The sequence below is a fragment of the Budorcas taxicolor genome, chromosome 13 (genome assembly GCF_023091745.1).
Source record: "Budorcas taxicolor isolate Tak-1 chromosome 13, Takin1.1, whole genome shotgun sequence".
NCBI classification, from domain to species: Eukaryota; Metazoa; Chordata; class Mammalia; order Artiodactyla; family Bovidae; genus Budorcas; species Budorcas taxicolor.
In genome coordinates this window covers 37,865,703-37,892,114 of record NC_068922.1, presented here as the reverse complement: position 1 = coordinate 37,892,114, position 26,412 = coordinate 37,865,703, and the positions used below count along the sequence as shown (strand labels likewise).

The window sequence follows — 26,412 nt, the reverse complement described above, 5'->3', positions numbered from 1 at the left end:
GGCGGTGACGTTGGAGGCTGTTAGGAACCCAGCTGTGGACGAGGGGAAAACACTTGGTTATGAAACAGAAGATTGGGTTCTCTTCCCAGTGTCTGGAGAAGAGGGAATTCATGGAATCCTTGCGAAGTAGAAATTTCTGGAATTGAAGCTCCCGAGCATTGGCGGCACTATCCAGGCCTCCCCTGGTTTGCTGTCTTGAGAGTCACTGCAGCCAGCGTCTGCATTAAAGCAGCTTCTTGCCCAGGAAGTGTGTGCCCGTGGGGGTGCTTTGGGGCCCTCTTAACAGGGCTGTCTCTCCAGCTCCTGGACTTGCGTCCACGTGAATGTGGCGCAGGCCAGGCCCCCTGAACCGGACATGTGGGCTTGGGCTCAACAGGAGGCACCTTCTGAGTTGGGCCCGAGTCCTTATGCTGCCAGGGGTCTTGGTTTGTGGGTGTCACTGAGGCGGGGAGCGGGGCAGGAGGGCGACTGGGCGGCCCTCCTCTTAGACTCGGTGTCCTGGCTTTATGCCAAATGCCATCCATCCTGCAGACTTGGGCCTAAACCTTGGGCCAGAGACCATCCCAGCTGGGCCCCGCCAGCCTCTGGGAGGTGGAGGTACCCTTAGGCCCCATGACGGCTGAGTCAGATGTGCACAGGTCTACGTGGGAGAAAGGCTGTCTTTGGGGGGAGGTCTGTGGGTGACTTTTATTTTCTTCCCTTCACCCTTCTGCACTTTCTAGTTTTTCTATAACATGTATTCTTGTTAGTGGGAGAGAAAAACTCCGCATTTGTCTCTTGAGTTGAGGAAACAGGCCCTCATTGGACCACAGTGGAGCTTGCACCCCTTTGCGTGTCAGGAGGCAGCCCAGCCCTGACCTCAGGACCCCGAGTGGCCTCTGAGCAGTGAGAGGGCCTCCTGCTTCTTTGGGGGCCCAGGGTGAGGAAGGAAGCAGTGTGTCCTTCTCAATGTGTCCCCACCCCTGGGCACCCAGCTGATGGTGGGCACTGAGGTCGGATGAGAGAGAAAGGAGGTTTCTGCATCCTGGGGCTGTCAACTCCGTGTTGTGAGAGGCCTCCTGCCACTGCCAGACCCCGGGAAACGCAGGAGTGGAGCCGTGTTCTGTGACCCCGAGTGGCCAGAACATCACGCCGGGTGTGTGTAGTCTGCAGGGCCCCATCTCAGGCTGTATGACTGGACGGGAATTGCACCCCAGGGTCCTGCTGCACCCCAGCCTGGGGTGAGGGCAGGGGTCCTTCTATGCGTTTACCCCCCAGCGTTCTCTAAGGTGGGCTTGTATCTCTGCCTGTTCTCTGACAGCAGTAACTAGAGTTCAGCTCTGTTTTGAGATTTCCCAGAAGGGGTGGGGGCGTGGGGCACCCTGGGCCTGGGTCTCCGTCTGCGCCCGTCCCTCTCCCCAGGAGACAGGGGGGCTGGTGAGACCATGCTTTATCCTCTCTTTCAAACTAAACTCAGTTTCTCAGGGTTGGAAGCTCTGAAGAAAACTACTGGCTCATGAGCCTTTATTTAATTCACTTTCTGTGTAAGTTTTTCAAACCCAGCTTTTCCTTTTCTTCTTTTTCAAAAGAACAAAACATCCCCTGGGGAAGCGAGTCTTGAGTCAGTGCAGCACTGTCGTGGCTAGAGAAGCTGCTGGAAGACATTCTTCCAGAACTTCCCGGTCACTCCTGGTCAGCCCTCTCACACGTGGCAGCACCGGGTCTCCCGTCGCTGCCGGGACAGGGGCCCAAGGCTGTCGTCCCCCGTCCTTTCTGCCGGCTGTAGGTCAGACCTCATGGCTGTCTCAGGCCCGAGGAAGGATCTTGCCCAGAGGCCCTCCAGGGTTGCATTTCTTTAAGAAATAATGTGATGTGTTCTTTTTTTTTTTTTCAGATCTAAAATGGATTTTATTAAAATTGGTGTGGGGGAGCAAAAGTATATAAAGAGAAAAATAAAGTCATTCAATTTGTAGAATTAAAAAAAAAATTCCATGAGGCATCATTATATGGGCAAGCTCCCAGTCTGTCAGCAGACGACTTTTGTCTCTAACCAGATGAGAAGGCCCGACTCAGGGGCCCCGGTAGGATTGCTCTCGACATTGCTTGTGCTTTGCTCCAGTGCCCTCAAGATGCCAGTTGCCTGGGGCCAGCGCACCACCGTGCAGGGCCCTCACCCTGTCGGGGGGCAGACGGCCCGGGCGGTGCTGGGCTCCGGCCTGAGATGGCCTTGCGGTCGACCATCTGTGTGCTGCCCGGGGCCCTCCACTGCTGTAGTCGCGACCTGGCTGGAGCCACAGCTGCGCCTCTGCCACATCTGGGGGCTCTTCCATCGAGGGCCTTGGGGGGACCCCTTTCCCGAAGGCTCAGGAGAATCCTTCACGGCCACTGTCCGTGCTCCTGGGGGTTGGGGGCCGTGGTGGTGCTGGCTCAGGTTCCTGTTTCTGGAGACGGGTGGCCTGCCGGCCACTCTGATTCGGGAGCCGCCCTTTGCCCTTGGGGTCAGCGGGAGTCAGGAGCTTGTCTTGTCTCTGAGTCTGACGATTGCTCGAGAAGTGCTGGCTTCCGGGAGGGCAGGGGGCCCTTCCTGGGGTCCTGGGCCTGTGGCCTGCGTGTGGCTCAGGTGACTGGGGATGTCCTGGAGGGCTTCCCGAGGCTGGACTCTGCCCCTGTCCAGGGGACCATGTGCGGCCCCCCACCACACAGTTGGGGTGACACCTGTGCAGAGGCATTGGGAGCTGGTCTGGATGTCCCCTCGCCCCGAGACTGCACCCTGTGTCCTGCCCTCCAAGCCCCAGGGTTGACATGGGGTCTCTGTCACCGCCCAGTTCCCTAAGCACGCTCAACCCCTGGCCTGGATTCGTCCCTGACCGGCCTGGTCCCCCGGGGTCCTCAGGTGCAGACCCGGCTCACTCCCAAGTGATGCTCCCTTGCCCACAAGGTGACACCCGGACCCGCAGGGCCTGTGACGCCTGGGACCCACTGTAGCCCTGCCTGCCTCTGCTCTGCCAGCTTTGGTGCCTGTCTTTGCTGCTTCCTCCCTTCCTGGAGCCCCAGCCCTCACTGCTCTCTGCCCAGAGCATTTGGCATGAGCATCTCCTGCAATGAAGGCCCTCCCAGTGTTGCTGCCATGGCCGCTCCCGGGGGTCCGTGGGGCTCTGTTGATTCCGTGTCTGGGGTCTCCTTCCTTCTCCTGCCTGGGAGTCCCTCCCACCTGCATTTTGCAGACTGCAGGGTACATAGTTGGTGCCTACTTGCGGTCGGGAGACCCCTTAGGCAGGGCTTAGGGAACCTGCAGCAGCGGCTGGCGTGGAGCTGGAACCTCCTGATGCCCATCCTGGGGCCTGGCGACGATCCCGGCTGGATCCCAGCTGTCTGTTGCAAGCGTGGTTCCTGGAGCAGCTCCGACGTCACCCTGTCATGGGCTGAGCCGAGCATGAGCAGGGCAGAGCTTCCAGGGACTGAAGCAGCACGGGGAGCCCGCCGAGCGCCCACTGGCTGAGACCATTCACGGGCTTCTCCCCAAGGGACCCCGAGAGGGAAACTCCCGTGCCCTCTTTGCAGGACTGGCGTGATGTTGGGTGATTAAGCCTCCAAGCGTGGTCACAGACGGGAGTGCAGTTCTGGAATTTGAGGCTAGCGCATGTTATCTGAACAGTGTGTGCTTTGGGGCTGAGGGCCCAAGGAGACACAGGTTCCTAGCTTTTCTAAACGTGCTGCCCCCGTGACCTTGTGTGCAAGGCAGGGGCTAAAGGGGCACAGGCCATGGGGCTCTGTCCTCGGGAAGGTGCCTGGCGCTGGCTTGGCATGATTTGTCTGTGGTGATCGTGGGGGGACAGAGGAAGGGGACCCCTTCCAATAAGTTCCCTGCTGGGGTGCTGTCTGCTCAGGGAGGGGCTGGGTCTGGGGTGTGCCTGGCCCTGCTCATGGACCCTGTGGTGCTTGCCCTGTGCCCAGCGTGTTGCCATTTAACCTGTTGTGTGGGGGAGGAGTGATTGTCACCCTGCCTCATGGATGAGGAAATCGGCACAGAGAGGTGAAGCTGCTGGCCCTAGGATGCCCAGCTGGCACGGATTTGAGCCGGAATTCAAGCCCAGGGCTCCAGGGTCCTTGCTCTGACAGGGTGCCCACTGCCTGCAGGCCTGCAGACTGAAACCGGCCCGTGGACAGGCTCAGCCTTGAGCTGACGCCGTGAGACACTGGCCCTGCCTGGCCACCGTGCCCTCCTGCCACCGGCTCCCTCCCCTAGGCCTCCCGGCCTGTCCACACCTGGAATTTCAGACGGACCGTCGTGCACAAAGCCTTGGTTGCTCCTGTCTTCAGGGAGTTCACGGCCACATGGTCTTGGTGAGGCCCGTGGCTTCACAGAACAGATGTTGAGTCTTCGAGAGATTTATCTCAGGGCCTTAAGATTTCCCAGCCCCAAGGATTCTTTCTAGCCTTGGAGTGTTTGCTGGAGGAATGTTAGTCCCATGAGTGGGTCAGCGTGCTGCCCACTGCCCGCCCCCTATACCTGGTCCCCGGCCCCTGTGGGCTTGAGCTTAGGGCTGGGGGTTTGGGCAGAAGACCTTGACACCCAGAAATAAATGCCACTTATGTGGGGCTCAGGTTCCTGCTTCTCAGTTCTTTTCTTTCAGTTTTACTTCCCCTGATGTGGGGAGACTAAAGATGGTATCGTCCTTAACCTTAATGGAGAAATATAACGTGACGTCTCTGAAGATAATTTTGAAGTATTTATATGGTGGTGGAGAAGGCTGTGAAATTTTCTGTTGGGGTGGGCAAGAGGAAGTAAACTTCACTACTGCATAGCTTTACAAGTTTTATGTTACTTTGTTTGATTAGGAAGTCTGATACAATTTAGTGTAATTATGTGAGATGGTTTTAATAGACATGTATTAGGATGACACTCTCCCAGAATACTCTGAGGAATGGTCTGTGCAGCAGGCCCTCCAGAAGAGACGCACGTGTGAGACCCATGGGGTGACACTGTGAAGGGAGGGGTGTTCCCTATGGACACATAGCTGCATCGTCCAGCTGCTGAGTCCCCTTCCCCAGACCACTCCCGGGCCTGGGAGGACAGGCACTCTGGGGCAGGCAGTGCTTGGGGTCCGCAGGGCTGAAACAGAGTAGCTAGTCTGCCCAGTAGAAATACAGCGAGCCACGTTAAGAAAGGCGAACGAAAGACAAGTGGAATTTGCTTTAATAATATATTTCATGTAACCTGGTTTACCCCAAATGCTGTATCACATCAGCTTGCAATCGGTATGAAAAATTATTGCAGATCCTTGACATTCTTTTCATACCAGGTTTCAGAATCTGGTGTGTGCCCCTCCAGGAACCACTCCTGTTCCCACCACCAGCCCCCTGGCAGGTGCCCACGAGGCTGGTGGCTGCGTGTGGGCAGCGCGGGGGCAGGCCTGCCTCTCTGAGTCCAGAGAGCAGGAAGGAGGTCTGAGTGGCTGGCCTCAGCCAGGCCTTTCTGGCAGGTCTGACCCAGCGGGCGCCCTCTTCTGGAGAAACCAGGCAGGAACATCGGGCTTCCAGCTGACTGGATGAGAGGAAGCCCAGAGACCAAGGCGCTGACTGTGGGGTCTTCATCCGACTGGTTCCTTCTCTCTGGGCTTAGCTGTCCTTGAGCTGTCTCTTGGGTGCAGAGTGAGTGAGTGAAAGGTGCTCAGTCGTGCCCGACTCTTTGCTACCCCATGGACTACTATACTGTTCATGGGATTCTCCAGGCAGAATACTGGGGTGGGTAGTCTTTCCCTTCTCCAGGAGATCTTCCCAACCCAGGGATCAAACCCAGGTCTCCACATTGCAGGCGGATTCTTTACCAGCTGAGCCACAACGGAAGCCCCTTGGGTGCAGAAGTTCTCCATTAAAATTATTTAATATACATATTTCAGTGACAACTGTGAAGACTGAAGGGCGCTACCCTGCCTCCCCCCCTACCCTCCACCCCCAGTTTTCATGACACCTTGAGCTCTAGGCCTGAACGTTAGCCTGGTTATCTTTCATTCCCGAGCTTTGCGGGTCGAGGAGTTCGGAGTGAAGGTGCTTGTAGCAACCACACACCCCCAACTCCCTCGTCCCCTTTACAAGGGCATCCTGCCAAGTGTTTTCACGTGTGATGAAAATATTGTGACAGGCAGAGAATTTCGTGTTGCCATGGAAACCTCCCCCTCGCTCATCCTCGGCGAGGTGGGCTTGGTGGCAGGTGCCGCTGTGGGCAGCTGCTCTGCTTTGTTTTGGCTTGTTTGGGGCCCTGTTTTCTGCTGAGGGCAGGTTGGAGCCACGGCTTGAGAACAGGGGCGTCCCTGTTCACCCCGTCTTGCCTTTGGGGCTGCATGAGGGCCTGTGAGAGAGCGGAGCTCTTGTGGGGATGTTGGGGGTATCCAGGGGTGACAGCTGGCTGTTGGCACCTGGCGCTGTGTCCTCTAGCAGGTTAGGTGCTCCTGGCCCAGCAGGTGGCCAGGCCTGGATGAGACTGGCCCAGCCATCCCTCCTGGAACCTGCCTTACTCTGCATCCAGGGAGAGCTGCAAATAGAGGGTCTAGACCGGGACACGTGGGAGGTGGCCTCCCCCTCCTCAATGTGGGGCTGCAGCCATCGGGCTGATGGGCTCGCTGGTCAGTGTGGACCCGAGAGCCACGGGGCTGGGTCTTGGCAGGGCCATGAGCCTCTCTGGGTGGTGCGAGCCAGAGCTGGACCGGGCTGTTGGCTAGGGAGAGTGTACCTTGCCACGTCTGCTCCTGATGATGAAAAGGTCAGGGGTTGTCTCCTCCAGCCCAGGGACACTCAATGTTTCTCTACTGGGGACCATCTCTGCACTGTCTGGGCAGGACCCCAATTGGCTCCCGCTCCGGGAGATGCTGGGCTTGGCTGTTGTGCCCGTGTGTGACACCCACCCTCCCCTTCATGCACAGGGCCCCCAGATGCCAATGGCACTCTACACCTGCCCTACAAGACGCTGGTCTCTGCTGTTGGAAGCATGGTGCTCAGTGAGGGAGAAGCCCAGCGGCTCATGGAGATCCTGGCCGACAAGGCGGGCATCATGCAGGACACATGGCACAAGGTGGGCCCCCCCGCCATGTTTGGTGCCACTGCGGCTGCGGGTAGCTGGCCAGGGGCCACCCCCGTACCCCACCTGGTCCCAGGGCCCCGGCCTCCCTGGGGCTTGCCCAGCTGCACAGAAGGTCCTTGAAACCCCTCCACCTGCCTCCTCGCCACCCCTTCCTGGGATAGCTGGGTAAATCAGCCCGGCTGCCACTATAGGAGGGGCATCAAGGTGGGCGCAGGAGCTGGCCCGCTGGTTTGTGGCCAGGGCTTGGGGCAGGAGGGAAGGTGCTTGCCTGTCTGGATTTCCCGCCTCTGGTGCAGGGCCATGAGCTGCCCCCAGGAAGTGCTGTGGGGCACATTTATTCCTTACACAGAGCCTGCATCATAGGTAATTTTGCCAGAGGATTTTGTGGTGCCTCAGAGGTGAGAGATGTCTGGGGAGTGTCCTGTGAGCCAGCCTGGTGGCCCCTGTCCCAAGGCCACTGGGTTCTTTCAGCCCTGGCCCCTGCTGAAGGGGGACGGGCCCTGGGGTCTCAGGAGCTCTTTGCTCAGTGAGCTTCTGTCCGTCTCCTGGGCTTGAGTGGCTGGAGGTCATGCTAACCACACCCTTCCACAAGAGAGGCCTGGCCTCAGGCCAGTACACCCAGAATACACCCTCCCCCACCCCCAGCCCGGCCTCCACTCTTCAGCTGGCCCCACACAGCCGCTCAGGGCTGGGCACTGAGCCGGGAATGATGGCCAATGGCCCCCAGCAGGCCAAGGAGAGGCCCTGACCACCATCAACCTGGGTTAGGGAAACACCATGCTCCCCACAACTGCCCCCGGGGTCCAGAGCTTTGGGTTCAGGCAGCTCCTGCACCCGCGGGCCCGAGGCCTGATGGGCCGGGCAGCTGAGGTGGGGCCTCGCCTCCGCGTGTGTGTGCAGTCGGCAAGGAACCACTCCCGCACTATCCAGCCAGGGCTTTGCTCGTGGATCAGGGTTTGAGGGCTGGACTGGGGCTCAAATCCTGTGTCTGCTCACCTCCTGTTAAATGTGGCTCTGTGGGCCTCTCCAGGCCACTCAGAAGGGCGACCCTGTGGTGATTCTGAAACGCCAGCTGGAAGAGAAGGAGAAGCTGCTGGCCACGGAGCAGGAGGACGCAGCCGTCGCCAAGAGCAAGCTGCGGGAGCTCAACAAGGTGGGGCCGGGGTCTGGGCCCAGTGAAGACCCAGGACTCCAGGAGCCTGGGCTGTGCCCATGAGCTTCCGTCTTGGGGGTCCGGGCCACCCCGACATTGAGGGGGGGTCTTGCTCAGGGGCAGTTGGCACATGCCGCTCCTGTCACAGCTCATCTGGGGTTTTTTTGCCCTCGTCTCTCCTGGGGAGGAAGCCCGGGTCTCTGAGGGGCTGGCGACATCCCTTGTCTTGAGACAGCCGTGCTTTCCCAACAAAGCGCTGTGTGTGCCTGTCGCCTCCTCTCTGTGCCTGGCCTCTCTGCGGGGCAGCAGGTGCAGGGACGTGGCCGGGGCCTCAGGACACCCCTGGCCCTGAGCCCTGGATCCTTTGATTCACGAGCAGTCTGGGTTTCTGTCCTGAGTTAGGGCCTTGGCTCCAAGCCAGGGGGGATGGTGTGTTTGGTGGGGGATGGACAGACAGACAGCTGGAGTGGGGGGCTTATCAAATGCTCTGGGTGGTGCTGGCCTTGGTTTCACCTGATGCAATCCTACCTCCCTGCCCTCTGCTTTCTCCAGGAGCTGGCAGCGGAAAAGGCCAAGGCAGCCGCTGGGGAGGCCAAAGTGAAGAAGCAGCTGGTAGCCCGGGAGCAGGAGATCACGGCCGTGCAGGCGCGCATGCAGGCCAGCTACCGGGAGCATGTGAAGGAGGTGCAGCAGCTGCAGGGCAAGGTGGGCACGGTCACGGGGCGGGGTGGGGGCGGGGCGAGGGGCTGTTCTGTCTGGCTGGCGAGATGTGCATGTGTTTAAAGAGCACTTTCTGAAAATACTCCAGTCCCAAGTGGTCACGTTGGGACATGACCATCCCTTATTCTAGGGGCCTGTCGGTCAAGTTCGCAGCCTCTCCATGCCCCTGGAGTCCTGCTAGCTCTGCCTTCTCCCTACGAGATTGGGAGGACCCAGCAAAACAAGGGGCCTGAAATCTGCACGGTCCCAGTGAAGTGCCTGGCCAGCTCTGGCCTGAGGACTTGGAGCCTTGCTGTCTCTCCTCTACCCCCCCGGGGTGGCAGGGGCTGTGCCAAGGGGTCAGAGAGCAGGAAACAGGTGTCCTTGGGGTGGCTGTGGGCTCTGTGCTGTCTCAGGACCTTGGTCAGCAGCCGAGCGAACCAGCACGCCTGGGCTTTGGGCTGAGCGCTCTGCTTGGGGCTTTTGTCCGTGAGCTGTGAGCTTGCCGACCTTGCTCCCGAAGTGGCTGTCCTTGCGAGGTTCTGATGCCCCTCGGATGCCCTTTTAGATCCGGACGCTGCAGGAGCAGCTAGAGAACGGCCCCAGTGCGCAGCTGGCCCGCTTGCAGCAGGAGAACTCCATCCTGAGGGACGCCTTGAACCAGGCCACGAGCCAGGTGGAGAGCAAGTAAGCCCTGCGTGCGCCCCAAGCTGCACTTGGCTCCCAGGGCCCGCCAGCCAGCCTCCCACCCCAGGCCCAGGGGCTGGGGGCCGTGTCTGTGCCCCCCGGGGAAGCAGAGCAGAGCTGGTCTTGGCCAGGTTTCTTGCCTCCCAGGGTTGGGGGACAGTTTTGTCTGTCTACTTCACCTGGTCTGGTACTGTTGCTTGGCTGGACAGTCAGTTCTGCCATGAGGAAGTGTCTCTTGTGCCAGGGAAGGAGGTGGCAGGCTGACAACCTCCTCGCACTGGAAAAGGTGGGCCTGGACCTGCCCCCTCAGCTCTCCTGCCCCCCCTGGACTGCCTGCCTGGTCCCGAGACCCAGCTTCTGTGCAGCACTGAGGGGGTCTCTTCTGTAAAATGGCACAGCCTCCCACTTTATGTGGCCTCCCAGCCTGGTCGTGGTCCCGCTGGCCGGTGAGTCCTGTGTGTGGACTCAAGCCTGCCAGCAGCCCTGCCCTCGGGGTGGAGAGGCCTGTCCCCCTGTCTCCCAGGGCTCGTCTGGGCCCAGATCAACCGTGAAGAATCAGTTGCTGCTGTCGGCTCTGTGGGCTGCTTTCAGGCCTGTGTTGCTCTTTGCTCTCACTGAGCCACCCACCCTGCTCGTGAAATACCATTTTCAACAAAACACATCCCACCCCACGTGGCTAATGATACAGAGGGGCTTCAGCGGGGTGGGGTCCAAGACTCGGGCAACGACTTAAGAAAGAGCTGGGCCCCCGGAGGACGGGCTCAGGGCCGCCTGTCCCCATCACCCCAGGCAGCTCTCAGGGTACATGGGAGCCGACTCAGCCCTCTCCTGTCCATCATTCCGGGGGCTGGTGACTGTCTTACAGGCAGAATGCAGAGCTGGCCAAGCTCCGGCAGGAGCTGGGCAAGGTCAGCAAGGAGCTGGTGGAGAAGTCGGAGGCTGCGCGGCAGGAGGAGCAGCAGCGCAAGGCCCTGGAAGCCAAGGCGGCCGCTGTGGAGAAACAGGTCCTGCAGTTGCAGGTGAGGGGCGGCGGCCCCCTCATGCCCGTGCACCCCGCCCACCAGGCCGTTCCGCCTGGCCCATCCGGCCACCCGGGGTCGTCTGTCCTCAGCTGTGACTGTGGCCGCCGGAGACCCAGGCAGGGCTGGGACTGGAACCCTTAGCCTTAGTCTTGTTACTGGTGATGCCTGGTCAGCATCAAGTGGGCGCCATCTGTGTGCTTGGCATTTGTTCTAAACACGCACCAGCGTTAATTCTCAGCTAATTTCCCTTGTAACCCCAAGGGGTAGATACTGGTATTATGTGCCATTTCTCCAGAAGGGAGCAGGAGGCACAGAGTTAAGCAAGGCCCCCCAGTTCACTCGGAGCCAGGACACAAGCCCCCAGGCATCACCCACCCTGTGTCATCACAGGTCCCCACACAGCCTCTGGCTTCAGCACCTGGTGGGGCTTCTTCCTTCTCAGCCCTGAGTGTGGCCTGGGAGCTCATAGTTACCCAGGGGGACACCCGTGCCCCGAAGGGAGGAACCCCCACAGGGCACTGGGCAGCTCCCCGTTGGCAGAACGAGCCTCACACCCCCCAGCCGGCCTGTCTCAGGGCAGTTGTCACCCGCTGTGTGTGTGACTTCTCGGGAAAATACATGAACCCAGGAGACCCACACGGCTTGGCTCCTGTTTCTGCTCAGTCACTGAAGCTCAGCTGCAGCACATTGTACCATGTCACGGAAAGGACCAGAAGTCTTTTGAGACTGCTGTGTGCACAGGGGACCCAGGACAGGCACAGATAAACAGGGGGATTGTTTGGGTGGAACTGAGGCAGATAGTTTGATGCAAAGTGGGTCTGGCCTGAGCAGTGAGATGGGACTAGGCCCTCTGGGGAGGGCCTGGTGCGTGTGCCCCGATGCTTCCAGGGCTGGAGCCACCACTCCCGTACCAAGTTGTCATCATCACTCTCATCAGGAAGCCCCAGGCTCTGCGCATCTCCTCCCACTCAGTCTTGCCATCCTCGGTCACACAGAGTCCCCACAGTGTTGACCCTGAGGCCCTGGTTTTTCCAGCTGTAACGTGGGTGTGATGGTGGTGCCTGTGTCTTGGGGTGGCCGGGACTCACCACGCTGACACGTGGGCGCCTCGACAGCGCCTTGCCCAGAAGTGCTCAGCAGCTGTGACCATTTCCAGGTCCCACTCAAGTGAAAATGGGGTGACTGTTGGTCTCACCTGCAGCGTCTTCCCTGGGTGCCCACTCTTCAGGGCTCAGGATGGCCGCCTGGCCTTGTCTAGGGGGTGAACTGACCCGGATATCCAGGCAGCTTCTCTGCTTCGTCAGTGTGGGGTGGCAGGGAGTGAAGAGCTCTGGATGGCAGAGCCAAGAGAGCCCAGCGTCCCGCCCACACCCTCACGGCCCCCTTCCCTCGGCTGGTCCCCAGGCATCTCACAAGGAGAGCGAGGAGGCCCTGCAGAAGCGCCTGGACGAGGTCAGCCGGGAGCTGTGCCGCGCGCAGAGCAGCCACGCCAGCCTCCGGGCAGATGCCGAGAAGGCCCGGGAGCAGCAGCAGCAGATGGCCGGTGAGGGCGGTGAGGGGCCGGCCCCGCGGGGCAAGAGCACCCAGGACCCTGGACTCCTGCACCTGCTGGGGGACGCACGGGGGTGCTTGGGGTCAGGCCTGGGGTCTGGAGGACTGGCCGTGGGGGCTGGATGTGGGAGGTGGGCTCGGGTAGAAGACACTGCCACGAGGGCCGCTGCTGGCCTTCTCCTTCCTCAGTAAGGCCCAGAGCCAGGTCTAGAAGTGGGCCATGGTCCCCCGTGCTCAGGGCACCTGCCCCCTCAGGAGGTGGTGAGACGCCCAGGGCACTGCGGGCCCCTGGAGAGGCAGGGCAGGCAGTCCATTGACCAGGTCGCACAGCCTTGTGCTCGACAGACTTCCAAGTGGCCGCTGTGACCTGGAGCAGGTCCTAGAAGTGGCCAGCAGCGTCTGTGAAGGGCCACGCAGTAGTGATTTCGGCTTTGTAGGGCAGATGGTGTTTGTCACAGCTGCTCAGCTCTGCTGCCACAGTGCCCACACAGCCCAGGACAGACAGGCTTGGCCGTGGGCCAGGAAAGCTCTATTGACAAAAACAGGCTATGGGTCGGGATGGCTCAGGGTTCTAGGCTGCTGCCCCCTGCTGTGATGGGCCTGGTGTGGCTTCAGGTGGTCAGGGGAGGCCTCTGGGGAGAAAGGTCTGGATGACGGGAAGAGGCCTGCCTCACAAAGGCCAGGAAAGGGCAGAAGTGGCCGGCACGGAGCCCCTGAGAAATGGGGACAAACTTGAACTTGGACTGTACAAGAAAGACCGAGCAGGTCGGCGCTCAAGGCTGGAGGTGGCATCAGTGGCCAGTGTGGGGGCAGACAGGTGGGCCTGGGTGACTGTCAGTGGAGTGATGAGGGCTGGGAGCATGGGTGGGGGTGGCGGGACCGACCCCACTTGCCCTTCCGGATGCTCCCGCTCTGGCCCAGGAGAGGACCGAGGGGCAGAGTGGCCCGGGGACCAGGGCTGGGCCAGGCAGCCACAGAGGTGCCCTGGGGGATTGGACCAGCAGTGGGCATGGATCCCCAGGCCTCAGAGATGAGTGAGGGGTGGGCAGGAGGAGGAAGCCCTCAGTAGAGCCCCATACGTGTGGGGCAAGCCCCGGGCTAGGGGCTGTGCAGAGTCAGAAGAACGTGGCCAGCATTCTGAGCCGTGGTGGGATGTTGTGGAAGTCGCCAAGGCAAGAGGACATGCTAGGAGCCCCCGCCCTTGTCTCAGCAACGTGAGCTGGTCTCCCAGGAGCAGGGTTTAGACTCTGTAGCAGACACCCGTTCAGATCCCATCATTGCCAAGTGGCGGGGGCGCTTTGTTGTTCCCCGGTGTGCAGAAGCCTGGTGGTGACTCTCCACCAGCTAGCTGGTGGGCTGCCCCGGGTGCAATGTGTGTCTCGAGCCCACGGGTGTGTGCTGGGCAGCCTGGGAGCATCTGTGCCGGCGACCCCCCACCCCTGACCCACCGGCCGCCCCTTCTACAGAGCTGCACGGCAAGCTGCAGTCCTCCGAGGCCGAGGTGAGGGGCAAGTGTGAGGAGCTGCGTGGTCTCCATGGGCAGCTAGATGAGGCCCGGGCACAGAACTCGCAGCTCACGGAGAGAATCCGCTCCATCGAGGCCCTGTTGGAGGCCAGCCAGGCCCAGGATGCCCAGGTCAGCACCCCTCTCCTGGGGGCCCTCCACCCACCCCACGGGGCCCCCCGCCCGACGACCTACTGTCCGAGGCGTGTGTCCTGGTATCCACGGGGCTCTTCTCTCATTCCAGGCCAGTCGAGTGGAGGCTGACCAGCAGCAGGCCCGGTAAGAGGGGGCAGGGGCCCAGCCTGGGTGTAGGATCCAGGGAGGACCCATGAGAAGCCCTGTCTTCCCCACCCCTCCTCCAGTGCCTGTGGGGAGCAGGAAAGAGGGCAGGACCCAGCCCATGGGGAGAGTGGCCGGGCCTCCGGCTATCTATCCGTTCATCCTTCCATCCATCTCTGGATGGGAAGGACTGGCTGGTCGGGGGTTTCTCTCCATGTCTACGGGAGGAGGGATTTTAGGGCTTGAAGTCATAACTCAAACAGAAAATGGGTCACGCACCCCGAGTGGAGAACCTGGGAGGTTGCCCAAACCTCGGCACAGCTCTGGCCGTGGTGCAGGGTCCCAGCTGACCAGATGCAGGGGCTGGTGCTGGGTGATGTCGGCGGGCAGCCCCAGGCTACTGAGACCTGGGGGAGGCGCCCCAGGCCAGGGGGCTGGATCCCTTGGAGCGACCGTCACCTTGGAGTGTGTGTCCCTCAACAGGTACCTGCGGGCTCACGGGGTGGTCCTGGCTGCTGTAGCTGGGGGCCCTCAGGGCAGCCACGTGGGGTGAGGCCTGGCAATGTCGTCCATCCCTGTGCAGGTGGTCGGCCTTGTCCTGGGCTGTCTGCTGACCAGGCTCCCTTGTTCTGGCTGCTACTGCTGGTGGGTCACCTCCCTGGTGCCTCCAGGCCACGGCCCGCATTCCCGGCTTCAGATCTGAAGGCTGGGGAAGGAAGCTGGCCTCTCAGAGGCCCCACGACGCCTTGTTGGAGACTCAGAAGCAAACCCTCTCCATGCGGCTTTCCAGACAGCTCAGGGCAACTTTGTTCCTCTTGGCATTTGTGGGGGTAGAGAGGTTGTGTTTATTTAGCGTTTTGTTCTTGTATTTCAGGATCAGGTTCTTGGACCACACAGCTAATTTATAGGTACTTGGGTCATGTGGCAAATAGGGTCGATTCTAGTATTTTCCATCCTGCAGATGTTTGACAGAATGAGGGGTTTTTAAAAATTTTCTTCTCAGACTGTTTATCTGGAAGTTGTGACTAGGCCAGGCCATCCTATTCTGGGGTGGAGGTGAGTGATCCAACCCCATACATTCTAAAACATACCTCAGGCAGTGGCCACCAAGCGGGGTGACTGTCAGCGTGTCCTCGTCACCCGCTGGCTGTGTCTTCTTCCTTGGGGGCACTCTTGCAGGGATTTACAGGGGGCCACCTGCTGCAGAAGGCTGGCGCCTTGATGGAGAAGCTCTGAGGGGTCCCAGTGGTGCTCTGAGGGTGGGGTCAGGTTCTGTGGCCTGAAACTAGCATCTTAGAAGTCCACACCAGCCATCTTCAAGGCTGGGTGCAAACTGTACTTAGAATGAAGGTGAGGGTCAGGGCAGGCAGCACGCAGCCCTCCCGAGGGTGTTGAGTCTTCACACACTTCCTTAGGCTGGCGGTCCTAAGCTGTTCACTGTGGCCCCTGGTGAGAAAATCAGAACATGTGTTCCCACCAGGGGCGTCCTCGGAGGGACTTCCTTCCTGACCCTGAGCCATCCTGGCTGTGCTACTTCAGGTCAGCGCTAGTGGCTTCCTGTACTGTTCTAAGTTGAGACTCAAAAGATGACATGTTAAAGTGTCCATTTGCAGCCTCTTTCTCAGGACAGCCAGATACGTTCTAGAGCGTCCACCCCGAGCCGTCTGGGTGATGGGGGCAGACAGAACTACGCGGCCTTGAGTCTGGAGAGAAGCGTGAGGAAGTGGGGCTGAGTCCTGCTAGCTCCCCTGGTGTCTGGGGTCTTCTTGGGCCAACGTCTCAGAGCCCGGGTGCAGGACTGAGGGGGAGCCTTCGGGTCCCGGCAGAGCCAGGTTTTGGACACAGGGTGGTCGCGGCAGGAAGCCAGGGCCTGCCGGGCACCGCCAAGAGCGGGAATGTTCCTGATGGGCTGCAGGCGACGGTGCTGCCTAGTGTCCTCCGAGGAGGCCCAGCCGCGTCTCTCAAGGGCAGCGAGGTCCTAGGGAAGGGCCAGGGCCGCAGGCTGTGGGACAGAATGGGACCAGGCAGTGGAAGGAGTGAAATGAAAGTCGTTCAGTCGTGTCTGACTCTTTGCGACTTCTTGAACTGTACAGTCCATGGAATTCTCCAGACCAGAATACTGGAGTGGGTAGCCTTTCCTTTCTCCAGGGGATCTTCCCGACCCAGGAATAGAACTGGGGTGTCCGGCATTGCAGGTGGATTCTTTACCAACTATTAGGGAAGCCCTTAGCAGAAGAAAGAGCACCCCAAAAAGCAACGGTCCAGGGCCTGTACTGGCACTGGCCAGGCGTCTGCTCTGACCTCTCTTGTCCAAGCAGCTCTGTCCCCAAGTGGGACTCTGGTGGCCTCTGGGCTCTCAGGGAAGGGGCCTAGGCAGTTGCCCAGGCTCCTCTGAAACCTGTGCCTTGTGAGGGAGGGGCCTGACCCTTGTCCCAGACCCCGTGTGTGCCGCTGGGTGCCTGCGACAAGGAGGGGCCCCAAGACAGGCCCTGTGGGGGCTGCAGGCCTGGAGAGCCAGAAGGTGACCTGCCATCTGTCCCCAGCCTCATGGAGCTGGAGTCACAGGTGTGGTGCCTGGAGAAGGAGGCCACGGAGCTCAGGGAGACGGTGGAGCAGCAGAAGGCAAAGAACAACGTGAGTATGGGGCTGGGGCGCCTGCTGTGTAGACAGGGTGCGTCTGCAGGGACCTTGGCCGCATCCCTGGCCCAGGCCATCTCCCAGAGCCTCTGCCTGTGCCTCCCGAGGCCTGGCTGGGCCAGAGTCGGCCTCCGGGTGGCGGGAAGCTCTTCTCTGAGGAGCCAGTGACTGCCCTCCTCTCCCCTCCCCCAGCTCTGCAGACAAGTCTCCCTAAAAGGCACTGGGTCACCCCAAGCCGTCTGGCGCCAGTGCTGCCCAGCATGCCCTGTGGGGTCTGGAGGCAGGTCAGGGAGGTTCGCCTGCCCTGCAGAGACCAGCCTAGCTGTTGACCATGCCCCTCTCCTCCCAGGACCTCCGAGAGAAGAACTGGAAGGCCATGGAGGCTCTGGCCTCGGCTGAGAAGAGCTGCGAGGAGAAGCTGCGGTCCCTGACCCAGGCCAAGGTCAGTGTGGGCTCCAGGCTGGCCTTGGTCAAGCTGGTCAGCAGAGCTTGCAGCCGTGTGCAGGGCAGCCCTGGGCTCAGAGCAGCTCCAGAGTCCACCCGGGGCCCAACCCTGCCTCTTCTTGTGTGCCCTCTGCCCACCCTCCCGCCTGTTTCCCCTGGAGAAGTGGGGAGCAGTGAGTCCTTTGTGCTGCTTCTCAGCTGGGCCTTGCCCTCCAAGGCCACAGGGGCGCCAGGCTTGGTCTGTCTGCTTGGACTTTGTTGGTGTTGCTATTCTGCCCTGACATCTTGTCTGAACGGTCCCCCTGAGCGCCCGGGCTGACCACCGCACTCCCCTCTTAACCCTGCCCGGACTCCCCACAGGAGGAGTCGGAGAAGCAACTCAGCCTGACGGAGGCCCAGACCAAGGAGGCCCTGCTGGCCCTGCTCCCGGGGCTTCCCACCCCCACCAACCAGGTAGGAGGCGGGGTGCCTTCTCTGGGTGCCTCCCGCCCATGGAGAGGTGTATCCCATCCAACAGCAAAACATTTCTGTTGCAGAGTTACGCTGAGTGGTTGCAGGAGCTCAAAGAGAACGCTTGCATGGAGTTGTTGAAGCAGCCGCAGGCGAGCCCAGAGCCCTTGGTGAGCACGGACAGCCATCCAGCCTCACAGCCTGCACTGTCCCCCGGGGGTGCCTGGAGCCGGTCATCAGGCTTTGGCTCACCAGCCTCCCCCACCCCTCCCCGTCTGCCTCCACCCTTAGGACTTGGCTGCCAAGCTGAGGGAGGCAGAGGAGACACAGAGCGGCCTGCAGGCCGAGTGCGACCAGTACCGCAGCATCCTGGCTGAGACGGTGAGGCCCGGCAGGGAAGCCTAGTGGTTGGGGGTCCCGACCGGGTTGCTGGCTCTGTGACCTTGGGTGGGCATGGCCCCGCTCTGGGCCCTGTTCCTGTGGCTGAATGGTGAAGAGGGGTGCTCAGGGTGAAGGTCTGGGGCGAGTCCAAGGCGGGAGGGGAGTGGTTGGCTCTTCTATGACACCAGGAGCCCAGCCCTTGCCCTGAGGCCGGTTCTTCCTGGGCTGCTCAGGCCCACCTGCTGCAGACCCATCAGAGATGAGAGTCCCGACGGCTTTGTCTTCTGCATGCTGGCCGGGCGGCGGGGGCTGGGGGGAGCTCTCCAGGGCCGCCCTTTCCCCGCTGCATGGCCGGCAAGGCTGGGATCTGAACAGAGTGGCCACCGGGGTGGGGAGGGAGCTGGGGGATGTATGTGGGGTCTGCAGGCCGTGCTCATGGCTGCCCCAACAGGAGGCCATGCTCAAGGCCCTGCAGAGGAGCGTGGAGGAGGAGGAACAGGTGTGGAAGGCCCGGGTGAGCGCCGCGGAGGAGGAGCTCCGGGAGGTACGCTGCCTGAGGCACCCAGGGTCCGCCTGCCCGCGCCAGGCTGCCAGGGCGGAATGCCTTCAGTGCCGGGGGGACGCCCACAGGGTCATCTGGGTCACTTGGGGAGGTCAAGTTTTGGTGACGCCACATGAAGTGTGGTTGCAGAAAGACTCGACAGCTGAATCCTGGTCTCCAGGAGACCCCACCCCCAGGAAGAGGGGCTGGTCACTCGGGGCAGGGGCACCATGGGCTTCCTGGGATGGATCCTAGGACAGTTGTGAGGAGCCGCGGCAGCGCGTCCCCGGTCAGATCCCCCAGGGCTCATGCTTGACTGCCCCTTCCTTGTGCTTTGTAGTCACGGGTCACCGTGAAACAACTCGAAGAGGTTGTCGAGAAGCTCAAAGGGGAACTCGAAAGTTCTGATCAGGTGCGTGGGGGCTCTGGGCAGAGTGCGCCGTCCTCTGACGGAGGCTCCTGTGGTTGTTTCCTTTCCTGGTCCACATGTCCCTGCTTTTCCTTATTGAGCGGTTGCGGCCTCGGGGTGGCTGGAGGCAGCATGCCCGGCGGCAGCATGCCCGGCATGGTGCACCGTGGCTTCTGCCGTGGCCTCAGGAACTGTGGGGGGAGGGTGCGGGGTAGCCCTGCCATGCTTGTCCATCCACCCTGACCTTGGAGCAGGTCCCCCGGCACCCACCTTGCAAGTAAATCTCGAGGCCTGAGAGCTCATCCTGTCCCGGGGTGCCTGCGTGTGCCTCCTTGCGTGTCGCTGAGGTGCCGAGGAGCCTGGGTGCCTCCTGGAACCGTCGGGCCACAGAGGCGCCCCCCCTCAGCCCCTGTCCCCGGCCCGGCCAGCCCTGGTCCCTGTGGTCGTCCCGTTCTCATCCCACCCGTTTGTGCCCTCTGATGCATGTCCTGTCCAGGTGAGGGAGCACACCTGGCGCCTGGAGGCCGAGCTGGAGAAGCACGTGGCGGCTGCCAGCGCCGAGTGCCAGAGCTATGCCCAGGAGGTGGCGGGGGTGAGTCCCGTCCCCGGCAGCCCCGAAGGCAGGGCTGGGTGAGGCCGGCCAGCCTGGCAGCACGGGAATTCCTCCACCTGGTGCAGCGACACCATCCTCATGGGCAGGCATTGAAACGTGACATTCAGGCAGCAGAGAGGACAAGCTCAGCACCCCAATTCTGATGTGATCTAAGACTTCTGCCTTTGCTTTGTAAGACACTCCGTAAACTTGTGAAGGCCTGGGAGAAGCCATGTCCTGAACGCCCTGCTTCCCAAGTCTTAAAAAGAGCAGAAGCTGCCGGAGGCTGCCTCCCCCCGCCCTCCCTTGCAGGTTCCCGGGGCGGGTGCTTGCATGTGTTGGGTTCCCTGAGAGGTGCTCACAAGAACTGGTCCTCTCTTCTTTCTCCCACCACCTGGCTCCATTTTCTCAGTTGAGGCAGCTGTTATTAGAATCTCAGTCTCAGCTGGATGCAGCCAAAAGCGAAGCCCAGAAACAAAGCGACGAGCTCGCCCTGGTGAGTGGCCATGGTGTGACCGCTTGTGCTATGGGGGCCGGGTATGCATGTTCCCACGCCCAGTCAGAGGGGGTGTGGGTGGGGTGCTGAAGGGGCTGCTGGCACGTTTGCTCGACCCTGGGCCTATGGCTGCTGGGACCACAGTGTGGGCCGGAAGGTCCCCTCCCTTGCTTTGTGCACCTCAGTGCCACATGTACCACATTCCCCGGGAGTTGCTGGGCTCCATGCCGCTGGCCTTGCAGTGAGTGGAGTGTGTGCACAAGGCCAGTCTGGGCCCCTTGGGTGTCCCTCAGCTGCAGTTTGACTTGGGCAAAGGGTCTTGGTGCTGGCTTCCTGCCCCCCCAAGAACCTGCAGGGGAGCCCACACAGGCCACGCTCATCAGAGCAGGTCCTCCAAGGGGCCGTGGCTGCCGAGAATGCCTGCGGTCCTGGGGAGCTGCATGTGTCCAGCCATGCCTCAACACAGACCCAGTTTCCCCGTTCCAGGTCAGGCAGCAGCTGAGTGAGATGAAGAGCCACGTGGAGGACGGCGATGTGGCTGAGGCCCCCCGAGCAGAGCAGGACCCTGCCGAGGTTAGAGGGGCGAGCCGGGTGTTGGCCACTGACACTGCGCGGGCTCCTCCACCCAGTGCAGGCCGGGGACAGCAGCCCCGACGCCTGATGATCGCCAGCCCCGCTCTGCCCAGACACGCCGCTTCTGAAGAGACGCAGAGTAGAAGGAAGGGCGAGGGCTGGTGTGTCTGGTGGGGCACTCGCCCTCCAGACCCCTGATCCAGCCAGCTATCAACAGCCTCTCCGTGGTGGTGGCAGCCTTAGGGTGGGGTGGCCTCCTGGGCCGGGGCTCACATGGGGCTGAGGCTTCTCTGTCCTGGGGTCTCACCAGAGGACCCCACGTCCCATTGGCATCTCTCCCCCATCACCCAGCTCCCTTCCCCAGCGGCTGGGCCCTGCCTCCCCCAGGGGAGCATCGGACCGGCTATAGAGCCCAGGCCACCCTGTGTGTCCATGGCAAGGGCAGGGTGGGGTTGCCCTGAGTGCTTAAGAGGGTCCCGCCTGCCCCAGATTCCAAACGTGTTTGCCTGCAGCTGAAGACGCAGCTGGAGCGGACGGAAGCCCTGCTGGGGGACGAGCAGACGCGGCGGCAGAAGCTCACAGCCGAGTTTGAGGAGGTCAGGGTGCTGCTCAGCTGATAGTTGTCCATCAGGGCCCTCGTGGGTCAGGGTGGCAGGGCTGGGCCAGCTGCAATCCACCTGGGGGACTGTCACTCGCTTTCTGTATGGGTCCTGATGCACCGCCCCCCCCCACCCAACCCCCCAGGCTCAGCTCGCGGCAAGTCAGCTGCAGGCGGAGTTGGAGAAGCTCCGTTGCACCAGCGCCCTTGGGTCTTCGGAGGTGGAGGAGGCTGCGCAGCTGAAGGTACTGGGGCACCATCACCCCACGCTCCCTGTCATCCCTGGAGGCCCCTTGGGCATAGTCCACCCTAGTTTAGGGGTGGGTGAGGTGGGGGAGTATTCCTGAGCCTCCAGTATCACAGACAACTGGATCAAGTAGAACTTAAGGCCAGTGTTCAGCAGCCAGCACATGACCCTTGGGGCTACAGCTTCGAACAGCCCTGTAGAAATGCTCCTGATTGTGGCCAGGAGACCGTGTCCTCCTGGGCCTGGTGTGGCCCCACAGGCACAACCAGGGGGGCAGTCCTGCTGCATGTCATGCGTGGGCTGATCCCCTTCAACCCTCCAACCACAGGAGAGGCTAGAGAAAGAGAAGAAGTTAACCGGTGACCTGGGACGTGCGGCCACCAAGCTGCAGGAGCTTCTGAAGACGACCCAGGAGCAGCTAGCGAAAGAGAAGGACACGGTGCAGAAGCTGCAGGAACGGCTGGATAGACCAGTGAGTGCCAACCCCATGGGGCAGGGGGTAGGGGTGCCCAGGACCCTGGAGAAGGACAGCGAGGAGGAGACGTGGACTCGGGCTGGAGGGGTGAGAACAGAGATTCCTGAAAGCTGCCCTTGGTCCCCTGCCAAGCCCTCCGTGTCTTCTCCAGCCCCAGGCCACTCTGGTGTTGGGCTGCAGGCCGTAGTTAGGGTGGGTTAGGAGCCGGGGGTGAGTGCCCCACCCCCACTCCCTGGCCAGCCTCTCCCCTTCACCCTCTGTCCACAGGAGGACGGCAGCTCAAAAGAAGGCACTTCTGTCTGAGTCTCCTGCAGAAAAAGAAGTTACTGTTCAACTTACCAAAATGCCTTACACATTCCTTACAAATAAACCAACCGACAGCGTTATCCGGGCCCAACTTCGGTAGCTCTGAGAAGCCATAAAGACAAGAGTTTCTTAGCACCAGAAGTAGATCTTCCAGACCCAGTTTGTACAAGAAGAACCTTTGTCACATTCGAGAAACACTATCGCCCTGGCCCGGCCCTGGACCACCAGCCAGCAGACGCCAAAGCCCTCGTCAGCCGTGCCACAGACCCAGGGCTTGTTCTGGGAGGCGGGCCCGGGGTCTGTATGTCAATCAGTGCAATTGTATCTTTCGCGGGGTTGGGGGTCAGGTGGTTCTGGTGCTGAGTCCCTAAGGCTGCAGAGCAGACTGGAAGGTCACAGCCAGCGAGGCAGCAGCCCCAGTCCCCGGAAGATGCTGCCCCCAGAACCGACGTGTGACTCCTGGGTGTTAATGCCATTAAAACCCGCGTGTCGCCCGGCACTGTGGTCTCGTCCCATCTTCCTTGGGGGCTCCTTCTGGGAGAGAATGAGTGTGGTTTCTGGTCCCCAGTGCCCACTGGGCAGGGTGAGGGAGCAGGGCCTGAGATACCTGGGGGCCTGATGGATGCATGGACTGGTCCCCACCCTGAGGAACAGGGCTGCAGGTGGCCCAGGCCGTGGTGTGAAGTAAGTTCCAGGAATGAACAAGGGACTCTCTGTCCTGGCCGGACCTGGGCAAACATCCACTCCTCAGGAGGGCTGGAGACAGGGCGGCCAGCTTAACTTGCCATGATTGTTAGACCCTCATGTTTCGAGGATCTGAGTCTTTGGTCAAGAGGTGAGTTGGGGGCTTCATAAGGAACCTGGGGTTTAAGCCAAAAGTGTATTTAGAGGCATGGTCACGGGAGTGGTCACATCAACCTGGAAACGGTGAACTGAAGCAGCCCCCAGGGGTCTCGGTGGTACTTCCAGCTCAGTCTCAAGACTCAAACCTGGGAGAGGGGTCTGATGGACTGAGTGTGGCTGGGGGAAGACAAGCATCTGGATGGCAGGTGCACCCAGATGGGAGGGAGTGGGGGTCTCACCCCTGCCTGAGAGCCTCAGCATCCCATACCTCCAGGCTGGGTTTGACTGCCCTCCAGGATGGTTGTCACCAGCACCTGAAGACCTCGGGGAGGGAAGGTTCTAGCTGCCTTCGGCACCATGCACAGGTAGCGGCCAGGGGCTGGGCAGTGCTGACCTCAGGCTGCACAACCAAAACCAGGTGCTGGCTTGCAGAGGGCACTTGGTCCATAGGCCACCTGACTGCTGAGTGGCACTTAACGTGTGGTGACTATGTTGGGATCATGGTGCTGGAAATTTTGGGATGGTTTTCCAGAGACAGAGCAGGACCTGGAGTTTGCCAGGAGGGAGGGGTCAGGGCCAAGGGGACAGGGGTGCAGAGAAACGGGATGAGGGGCCAGGAGGGTGGGTGAGAGGGCCCCGTGGAGCTGGGTCATGAAGGCAAGGGGTCTGGACGGCCAGGGCACCAGAGCCACTGAGGTTTCCCAGGAGAGGAGATGAGACCTACCTGTTCCAGACCCCTGCAGGTGGCTTAAGTGGAGAAAGCAAGCCCAGGGCCGGGGGACACAGGCCATGGGTTCTGGGCAGAAGCCTCAGTGGGAAAAAGCTACTGACGATGCCTGACAGGCCACAGGCTAGGTTCTCATGTGACATCTCAAGTGCCCGTGGAAGGGGCACCTCCCCCATCCTGCAAAGAATCCCCAGGAAGTGGGAGGAGCTTACCTGGTGAAAGGCAGGGCAAGCTTCTGGCCACCTGTAATACCTGTTGAGTCTGGAGGCCTGGGCCCTTGCCTTGGCTGGAAGGGAGGCTTGCGACTGTGGAAGCCGTGACCAGCAGCCCCTCACCCCACAACCCTGTGAGCTCCCAACTCGGGGCAGGGCTCACCACTTATCCACACACAGGAACCTTCACCCAAGGGCAGTGGTTCAGGGCCGTTTTCTGGTGAACAGCCGGCCTTGTGTCCTGAACAGGTCACCTGCAGGACCTCCTGCAGGCCCTACATAGTCTGTTTCCACTAAGCTCCCCTCCCCAACCACGCAGCTGAAAAGCTGGGGACCCTTAGGCAGGGGTCCCCTGGTGGCTCCAGCAGTAAAGATTCTGCCTGCAACGGGTGAGACCTGTGTTCAGTCCCTGGATCGGGAAAATCCCCTGGAGAAGGGAATGGCAACCCACTCCAGTATTCTTGCCTGGAGAATCCCATGGACAGAGGAGCTTGGCAGGCTACATACAGCCTGTGGAGTCACAAAGAGCTGGATGTGACTGAATAAACAAGCTGGGCAGAAGCCCCTTGAAGGCAAAGGAATGGGGTCTCCTCTGGGGAAGGCAGGCTCAAAAGACCCTGGGGGTGCCAAGCTGCTGCCTGTGGGCTCCATCCTCAGACCGCCTGGAGGGCTTCAGCATCCACGTCTGGGGATGGGCAGGTTGAGGGCCTCCGCCCAAGGGCACAGCAGCCAGAGGCCTGGCAGCGGCAGCTCCCGGCCAGCAGGGGGAGCCTGTGGACCTTGCTGTCCAGGGGCCAGGTCCACCCTCAGGCCCAGGAAGATGGGGATGGGGGGCGGGGGGGCGGTAGATGGGGTCATGGAGAGGCAGCCACCTACCCCAGACCCCAGGTGACAGGAGAGCTGGGAGCTCTGAAAACATCCACACTCAGAGGTTCCCAGGATTGACCTGAAGCTCAGGGTTTCACCGCCCATTAGCAGCCCCTCTAGATCTGGAAGCCCCATTGCAGTTTTTTGGATCACCTCTGGTCACTTGCGTGGGGGGGTCAATAAAACGCACAACCCTGGGATGCCTGGCCTTCAGGCAGTGAAACCACCAGACACTCCCCACAAATGCCTAACAGGACTCAGAGCCCCAAAGAAGAGTTGTTTTCCTTCCTGCCTCAAATGGAACAAAATCTAACTCAGAATTCCAGATTTTACAAATAACTCACCAGGGGTGTGATGGGAGTAGCTTGGGGGGGTGGGGGGGAGAGACCCGAGTGCTGTGTGAGCTTGGACAAGTTACTTTACCTTCCTGGATTGGCTGAGGCACTGGCTCAGTAAGTCCCCTTCCAATGCCCCTCCCCAACCATGTAGTGACCTTCCAGCCCCAGCCCAGCTGGAACTTGGTCTGGAGGTGGCTTCCACGTTTTGAAAATACCCCAAATCATGACAAATCAACATGTCTGTCCTCAGGCCCATTCAGGCTCTGAGTCCAAGGACAAGCTGGTAAAGAACGGAAGCCACACGTGCGCGTGGACCAGCCGTACTCTGAGGGGTGAAGGTCTCCAGGAAAGGAACCCACTCGACCAAGCCCCATCTTTCCACCCGAGTCACTGTGTTCATGGTTTTCTCCGAGATTAATATTCTCAGAATAACTAACTTCACAGCCCAGCTCTAAATGTCTGTTAGCTCTAAACGTCAGTGGTGGTATCTGCTGCCGCTTCCTCGGGGCAGAAGAGCAGTCATTCAATGAACCCTGAGTCAGCTTTCCACCCACTCTTCAGCAATGTGTGAACACCTGTAAAAGTGTAATATGTGCTGGAAGCAGAGAATACCTGCAGTTTTATTCCTCACCAGGGTCAGCTGAGGTCTAAGGCTCTCATTTTGCAAGAGTTACCTGTAGTGTCCGTGAGCGAGAATCTAGGGCCCCAACCTCAGGAATCCAGAAGCTCCCCGGCAGAAAGATAAGTGACTGTTAGCATTTCCCAATTTCTGGAGCTGAGTGCCAGGAGCTATTTACATGCCACACCCCTGGGCACTGCGCGAAACCTTCCCCACAGCACCCCACACACACCTGCACGGAGGCAGGTGCTCGTACCAGTGGCTCCATACGTCACAAGGTGAAACCACCAAGAAGACGGTCTCCTCCTGAACCTCCTGGCTCTGCCTGCAAGGCTGACTCTTCACCAGGGCTGTCTGGGGCCTGCAGTGCTTCTCGGGCGCCTGTCAATACTGAGAGCACTGCTCTGCAGCAGAGAAATTCAGGATGAAAGAATGACAAGCAGCCTGTATGTAACCAATAGCCAGCACCGTTTTCTAGATAATCTGCAAAGAAGTATTTTGATCAAAGCATAACCTTTTTTTGGCTCCCAAACAAGAGATAACAGCCTGGCATTTAGATAAACATTTGGAATAAGAGAACAGCTTCCAAATATACACCAACCTTTTCATTCAATCAGAGGAGGAGGGAGCTGTGATCTTAACTGTAATTGTCTGAAATAGCCAAGCCTCCCCACCTAACCACACATGTGGAAGGCAAAGTCCTTT

General features: G+C 60.5%; 1 protein-coding gene across 1 annotated transcript in view; it reads left to right on the top strand.

Annotated features, from left to right (window-relative positions):
• RRBP1 (ribosome binding protein 1) overlaps positions 1–22,600 on the top strand; it is a 47,366-nt gene extending 24,766 nt beyond the window's left edge. The window contains exons 3-24 of the mRNA XM_052650808.1: positions 6,900–7,048; positions 8,088–8,210; positions 8,763–8,915; positions 9,478–9,596; positions 10,462–10,615; positions 12,023–12,161; positions 13,636–13,805; positions 13,918–13,952; positions 16,496–16,586; positions 16,939–17,031; positions 17,394–17,486; positions 17,570–17,653; positions 17,775–17,864; positions 18,316–18,408; positions 18,746–18,817; positions 19,311–19,406; positions 19,819–19,902; positions 20,389–20,475; positions 20,988–21,071; positions 21,220–21,318; positions 21,649–21,792; positions 22,063–22,600. Coding sequence (XP_052506768.1) covers positions 6,900–7,048; positions 8,088–8,210; positions 8,763–8,915; positions 9,478–9,596; positions 10,462–10,615; positions 12,023–12,161; positions 13,636–13,805; positions 13,918–13,952; positions 16,496–16,586; positions 16,939–17,031; positions 17,394–17,486; positions 17,570–17,653; positions 17,775–17,864; positions 18,316–18,408; positions 18,746–18,817; positions 19,311–19,406; positions 19,819–19,902; positions 20,389–20,475; positions 20,988–21,071; positions 21,220–21,318; positions 21,649–21,792; positions 22,063–22,098 — 2,288 coding nt within the window. The 3' untranslated portion in view covers positions 22,099–22,600. The remainder of the gene's footprint in view (positions 1–6,899; positions 7,049–8,087; positions 8,211–8,762; positions 8,916–9,477; positions 9,597–10,461; positions 10,616–12,022; positions 12,162–13,635; positions 13,806–13,917; positions 13,953–16,495; positions 16,587–16,938; positions 17,032–17,393; positions 17,487–17,569; positions 17,654–17,774; positions 17,865–18,315; positions 18,409–18,745; positions 18,818–19,310; positions 19,407–19,818; positions 19,903–20,388; positions 20,476–20,987; positions 21,072–21,219; positions 21,319–21,648; positions 21,793–22,062) is intronic.
• The last annotated feature ends 3,812 nt before the right edge of the window (positions 22,601–26,412 follow it).